The following is a 6942-nucleotide window of genomic DNA, read 5'->3' as shown; positions in this document are numbered from 1 at the left end:
TTGTAGCACATTATAATTTAGAATTACATCAGATGGATGTAAAGACGGTGTTCCTAAATAGGGATTTAGAGGAAAATGTTTACATGGCACAACCAAAAAGTTTTATTGTGGAAGAAAAAGAACGTATGGGATGCCGCCTGAAGAAATCCATTTACGGATTAAAACAAGCACCAAGACAGTGGCGTTTTAAGTTTGATAGTACAATAAGAAAGTTTGGGTTTCAAGAAAATATAGAGGACAACCGCGTTTATGCAAAATTCAAGAATGGGAAATATATTTTCCTAATCTTATATGTGGATGACATCTTACTTGCTAGTAGTGATGTTAATCTACTACTAGAAACGAAGAAGTTCTTGTCCTTGAAGTTTGATATGAAGAATCTCAGTGAAGCTTCGTTCGTTCTAGGAATAGAGATTCACCGAGATAGAGAAAAGAAGGTTTTAGGACTATCACAAAAGACATACTTAGAAAAGATTCTAAAGAAATACAATATGCAAAATTGTTAACCTTCACCTGCTCCCATAGTCAAGGACGATAGATTTGGGGAATTTTAATGTCCCAGGAATCGATATGAGACCGATCAAATGAAAACGGTTTCATATGCTTCAGCTGTCGAAAGTTTACAATATGCTCAAGTATGTACACGCCCTAATTTAGCATTTGTTATCGGGTTACTTGGCAGATATCAGAGTAATCCAGGAATAGAACACTGGAGACTAGTAAAGAAAGTTTTGCATTACCTGCAAGACACAAAAGGTCTCATGCTAACGTACAGAAGATCTGATTCCCTACACATAGAGGGGTATACAGATTCAAATTATGCGGGAGATGATAGAAAATCCACGTTATGATATAAATTCACTCTCACAGGAGGAGCTATATCGTGAAAAAGCTCAAAGCAAACCATCACTACATCGTCTACGATGTATGCCGAATTTGTAGCGTGTTATGAGGCCACAGGTCGGGTGAATTGGCTGAAGAAGTTCATGCCCGGGTTGAAAGTGGTAGACGACATACATAAGCCACTCAAGTTATACGGCGATTATAATACAGCAGTATGTTATGCTCACAATAATAAGTCAAGTGCTGCTGCTAAACACATTGACATAAAGTATTATGGTGTGAAAGACAAAGTCCGGGATCATATAATTAGTCTTGAGCATATAAGTACAGAAAAGATGCTCGCGGATCCGCTTATAAAAGGCTTACCACCCAACGTGTTCAGGGAATACTTAGCCGGCATGGGTTTAAGAGAAAGTCTATGATTGCTAGACAATAAGGGCCTAGATGAGAATCTATTTCAAAATAGAGAGATGCATTATAGCTGTTAATCTAATGGCAACTGACCATGACGATGAGGCACGCTCTATGCACTGATTTGTGATGGAATGAAAAAAGATAAAGTAAGTTAAGTTTAAGTCATAAGGTGAGATCAAAGAGAGAATGTTAGATTGATCTTTATCAACTTGGCCCAACGGCCAATTGGACTCTTGATCCCACACCCTGATCGGGGGCGCCCAACCGAATTAATGATTGGTGGGCCCCTGTCGCACAACGCCATAAAAAGGAGGTGGGGCCAGAGCACTAGGTACGAGGTTCACCTGAGCCGCCACAAACCTCACCTACATCCTAACTCTAAGCCGATCTAGAGAGGGGGCGCTGTCAGCGACGGGAAGCCACCACCGCCGCGTCTTCATCGCCGCCTCTGCGACCGCGCCTCCACTGTGACGTCCATACCGTCGCCGGACTTCACTACTACTCTACATCGACACCATGGCTAGCTCCTCCGCCAAGCCTGCCGATGGTCGATAACACCTCCGCGCTCTCATCCTCTCTCTATCTCTCTCAGTTTTAGTTCATGTTTTAGGGTTTACTATATTCTAAATGCAAGTTTATACCCGCTAGATCTACTCCTAGTGATTTTAAGTTTTAACACTGCAAGTTACTGGGAGTAACTAAGTAGTACCGATAAGTACTCCCTGCTAGACAATGACGTGCAAACTACGTACAAAACTATCTTCAAAACCGCGTTAAGCTGTTTCTTTCTCATGCATGGCCATGTTTTCAAGGCCAAGAGCTTTTCCGGAAACGGGGAAATAACGTCCATCAGGCCATCAAGTTGCCGATACTTTTACCGTCAGAATTCAGGAAACGTCCTTGTACCTAGCTCACGTTCGGACATTACTGTCCATTGCGGATTGGATATGCTGGTTGGAACTCGTAGCTGACAGTAACATGTCAATGTCAGGCTCATGGTTTGGGGCCGTGGTTTCAGCCTTCAGGCTTCAGGGCCGCAGCTTGCGCGTGCAGCCTTCGTTAGCGACCTGGTTGTTTCAGTTTCAGGCGCACCCAGAGATTCCATAACGGTGCAGGAAAACTCTGCAGGCTAGCTAATTGGTTGCTACAGGCATTGGAGATAAGGTTTGCAACTGGGATAGACTGACGCAACGCGAGGACCACTTAACGAGTGCCTAAGATTGTCTTCAACCGATATAAAATACAAGATCCATTCTTCTGTGGGTATCGCTAAAGGCAAATGATTCAGTAACTATTTTTGATCTTCTCCAGCGACAAGACTCAAAAGACAATCCTTTCCAAATGGGTGAGGATACTTAGATTTGAGTTATATCTCTCCTAACATTTAAAATGGGTTTTTCATATAAATACTCTGTTAGAGACTATATGTATTATGTTAGAGACCCATTTTAAATTTGGTTTCACGTCTCCGTTGGAGACAGCCTAACAGGACAAGAAGGCTCTGCAAGAACGACTGACCTGTTCTGTCCACGTTTACAGCTACAGAGCTGTATCTGCATCCTATTCCTACCTACGCACGCAGTGGCTAGGATTTTAGCCGCAAGTTCCGATCGAAATCTTTTTGTGACGCAATGCGATCGTGCGTTTATACTCTACTCCCACTTGTAGTTTCAGAACTCACAAGCTGTGGATCCAGAAGGGAATGCAGAGCATGCTTGCTGATGGCGATGGAGGAGAAAAGGAAATGGACTGGTAACAATGAAACCAACTCCAGCACAAATCACAGTGAATTGAGTTTACCATTTCCCCAGCGGCAAATGATCTGAAGCTCGAACAAGTCCAAACTCCAAAGCCGACACGAGTTCACGACCAGGTTTCTGCCGCTCCAGTCCTTCAGCGGAGCAGGAGGCCATCATGCCCAAGGCCAGCCATGCATGCGCTCCATTCCACGCAGCTCGAGAGACCGTTTGCGCTGCGCAGCGAGGGGCATGAGATCTACTACTCGTATCTATCCGTCAGTCGTAGGCTGCGCAGGTTGCTGAGCCTACTCTGCGGCACAGCACCGCGCGGGCGTAGGACTGCGTGCGCTGACGAAGCCGATGGGCGCGCGCGTCGCATGCGCACACAGCTCGCGCGCGCGTTCCTCACTTTCATTCGCACTTGCACGCACACCAATCCGATCCCCCTGCACTGCAACCTGCCACTGCAATGGTCGCGCCCTGAGCCTGAACGCCGCATGGCATGCGTTGCTCTTCTTCCCAAGGCCGCCGTGGAAGTTGGCGCTGCCTCTGGGCCGCCTGCCGGCCTGATAGGGTCGCCGCGCTCGTCGGCTCCATCGCCGCCGGCCCCGCCCGGCCGCGGCCAGTGAACAAGCTGCTGCTGGGCACACCAACCTGCGACACCGCGCAGCGGCAACATTAAAACACGCACAGGGACCAACACGTCCTCTTGGCCTTGAGGCCGAAACGCACATAGACGACAGAGCACCGGTCGCCATGTGTTTCATCTGGTTCTGCTCCAGCGATTCAGGTCTCACAGACAAAGAGCACTTCAGTCTGACATACACGACGGGCTTCACCGAGCATCATCCTATTCGTTTGACTGATAAGTCATGACTAACAGTATTGTTAGTTGACTTGTTATGAGAGAAAAATATTATTCGTTGGCTAAAAAATATGACTTATAAGTCAAGCGAACATGACCCATGTCTCTTCCAGCGGATCAATGGACAGGCAACATGTAGGCGTAGGTGTGCTGTTCCAACGAACGGCAGAGGATCATGTCGTCGTCCACTCCTCCTGACGTCTATATGGCGGCATGGCCACACACTAGTCGCTTCCTAGTAGTCCTATCTCTCGATCCATCCATTTTAGTACACGATCTAGTAGCTACCTAGAGGAGAGGACTGATGATGTAGAGGGGGGGGGGGGGGGGGGGGGGGGGGGGGCGCATGTGCTGTGTCTTGTACATGCCATGCATGCATGCTCGCTACCAGTAGCTTATTATCTAGTAGCTAGGTTATGTGGTTTAGCGTAATCTAATCCGTGGATAATAGCACACCAGAATTGGGTCTGGGTGCATGCATGCACGGCGCACGGCGCATCGGCATTGCTGCTTGGAGATTCCACGCCTTTTCCCCCGGCCGGCAACTCATGTGTGCGGGTTCCATGTGGGCTTGCGTTGTCTGGCTTGCACCGGCGCACGTTCCCCCGGCCGGGCCGAGGGCCGACGCCGCTGGCCACTGGGAGTGCCCGGGCCAATCTCCGGCATGCCCCCTTGTCTCTACGGCGAAAGGTCAGCTAGCTAGTACTAGTAGCTAGCGCAACAGTCAACAGAGCAGCGGTCGGGGCTGTGAAACAGCCCTGCGTGCCATTGCCTTATTTGCTATGTTATGCTCGATCGGCTGATTGGTAGAGACTAGAGAGCATCATCCTTTGGATGTGCGATGTGCATCACACACCATGTTGCTGCCCAAAAGCTCAACTCAGCACAGCTGGGTGACCAGTTCACAAATCACAAGTACTACCTCTGTCCAGGAATGCAACCCTCGCTTTTCCTCTTTGAGAAGTCAAACAAATTCTAAATTTAGTGAAATCTATTAAAAAATTATTGAAATTATGATACGTACTCCGTACTAGTTAAGTACTGTATCATTTAATTGCAAAATATTGAAACTAGTTTTCATTAACTCAGTTATTTTTTTAAAATAAATGTCAATTATAGGATAAAACTGTTTTTTTAACGAAGGGAGCAAGTGTGACGCCGTGTGCAATCCGGATTGGTCAGGGGAGGAAGAAGAAGACGACCATCTAAGCGAGCACTCAGCAGACAACCACGCTGATGAAATCAACGACGGCACGAGGCGGGGCCATTCTCTCTCGTGGGACCCACTTGGTAGCCTCCCTCCGGGCGCCAAGTAGATTTCCATTTTCCCCTCCCCTATTTATAGGTGTCCCTTCCATGTCACACGCACTCCCCTGCTCTGCTGCTCCTCTCCAGCTCTCCTCAGACCTCACCGCGGGCGCAGCACGAGCACGATCGGGCAAGGGCGGGGCTCCGTCGCCGATCAACGGAAAAGTCGAGCGACTCGGTAGTGGCACTGCCGCTGTCGACGACGACCGCCGCCGATGGCCCGGCCGCAGCAACGGTACCGCGGCGTGCGGCAGCGCCACTGGGGCTCCTGGGTCTCCGAGATCCGCCACCCTCTCCTGTACGTAGCCTAGCCAGCGTAGGCCATGGCCACCTACGCGCTCCGGCCGGCCTCGTTCCTCACCTCGCATCGCCGTCCGGTTCCCGGAGCTGACCGCGTTGGCTGGGGTTACCTTTGCAGGAAGGCGCGGATATGGCTGGGCACCTTCGAGACGGCCGAGGACGCGGCGCGCGCCTACGACGAGGCGGCGCGGATCATGTGCGGGCCCCGCGCGCGCACCAACTTCCCCGCCGACGCCGACCCGTCCACCGCCCCCTCCCCGTCGTTCCTCTCCGCGGCGCTCGTCGAGAAGCTGCACCGGTTCAACCTGGCGTCCGTGCAGGCCGCGCAGCGGCAGAGGGAGGCGGCGGCGGCAGCCTCCGCGGCCGCGGCCGCTGCCTCGGCCGCGACGACGCCGACGACGATGCCGCCGGCCGCGCAGTGGGGCGGCAGGTTCCTGGAGGAGCAGCACGTGGAACAGATGATCGAGGAGCTGCTGGACTCCAACTTCTCCATGGAGATTTGCTGCTAGGCTTGCTTGGCTAGCCGGTAGCCGCGACACGACCTGCCTGGCTCTGCCTAGCGCCCCTGTCACCGCGCTCTGCTCCCTCTCTGTTCTTGCCCTTGCACCATGCGTCGCGCTGTTCTTCGTACTCGTGTGTAGTAGACCTCAGCTGCAGCGTGCGTAGTAGCCTGATTTGTACGTGTATAGTTGTAGCCGTACGTATAAGTATATATATATATATATATATATATATATATATATATATATATATACCAATAGGGACGGGGGTGCCGCTAAACCGCTGGAACGGACTCGGATTCGAAATTCAAATTTTAAGTTCACGAGTTACTATTCACAGCACTATTTAAATTCAGCGTTCACTATTCAAATTCAGGGCACTATTCAAATTACTCGCTACTATTCAAATTCGGAATATGAACAGTGCTCGAGCACTCACCAGAGAGTGGCTCAGGCACTAGACTTCTTCACTATTCGAGCACTATGCGCGTGACTATTTAGAGCACTTCGTATTTCTTTATGGATGCAGGATGCGTGCGATTAGTGAGTATGAGTGCGATTATTGAATATGCGTGCGATTAGTGAGTATGCTGACTAATATTTCTCAGGATCTTTTGCAGGCTGGCGAGACCAATATTTCAGCCGGTCGTGCGACTATGCTTGTGACAGTCCTACTCGGTACTCACCGTATGCATCACTAGCTCGCTTCAGAACCAGGCTAACCCGGATCTACTCCCTCGCTATCCCCAGCCACGAACACATAGGACTCAGGCTCTATCGTCTCCCCAGGCAGTTCCACCCGAAGGGAACACTTCTCTGCGCACACAGGGTTCTCTACAAACGCCGCTACCAGGGCTAACACGAGAACAACAAACGCAGAGGCTTCTCCTCTAGGGTCCCTAGCATAGAGACATCGCCCCATATGAACGAGCTTAAAGGAAGGCAGGGATTAAAACAGGAAAGCTTAATTCAT

At 50.1% G+C, this 6942-nt stretch overlaps 1 protein-coding gene across 1 annotated transcript; it reads left to right on the top strand.

The window, feature by feature from the left end:
• Positions 1 to 5247: 5247 nt before the first annotated feature.
• Positions 5248 to 6266, top strand: LOC136464711 (ethylene-responsive transcription factor ERF003-like). Its single transcript, XM_066463668.1, has 2 exons — positions 5248 to 5467; positions 5588 to 6266. The coding sequence occupies exons 1-2, from the start codon at positions 5385 to 5387 to the stop codon at positions 5976 to 5978; spliced, it is 474 nt and encodes a 157-aa protein (XP_066319765.1). The 5' UTR covers positions 5248 to 5384; the 3' UTR covers positions 5979 to 6266.
• The last annotated feature ends 676 nt before the right edge of the window (positions 6267 to 6942 follow it).

This window comes from Miscanthus floridulus, chromosome 7 (assembly GCF_019320115.1).
Source record: "Miscanthus floridulus cultivar M001 chromosome 7, ASM1932011v1, whole genome shotgun sequence".
Taxonomy (NCBI): domain Eukaryota; kingdom Viridiplantae; phylum Streptophyta; class Magnoliopsida; order Poales; family Poaceae; genus Miscanthus; species Miscanthus floridulus.
The sequence above is the reverse complement of the archived record's forward strand: the minus strand, read 5'-3'. Positions and strand labels throughout refer to the sequence as shown.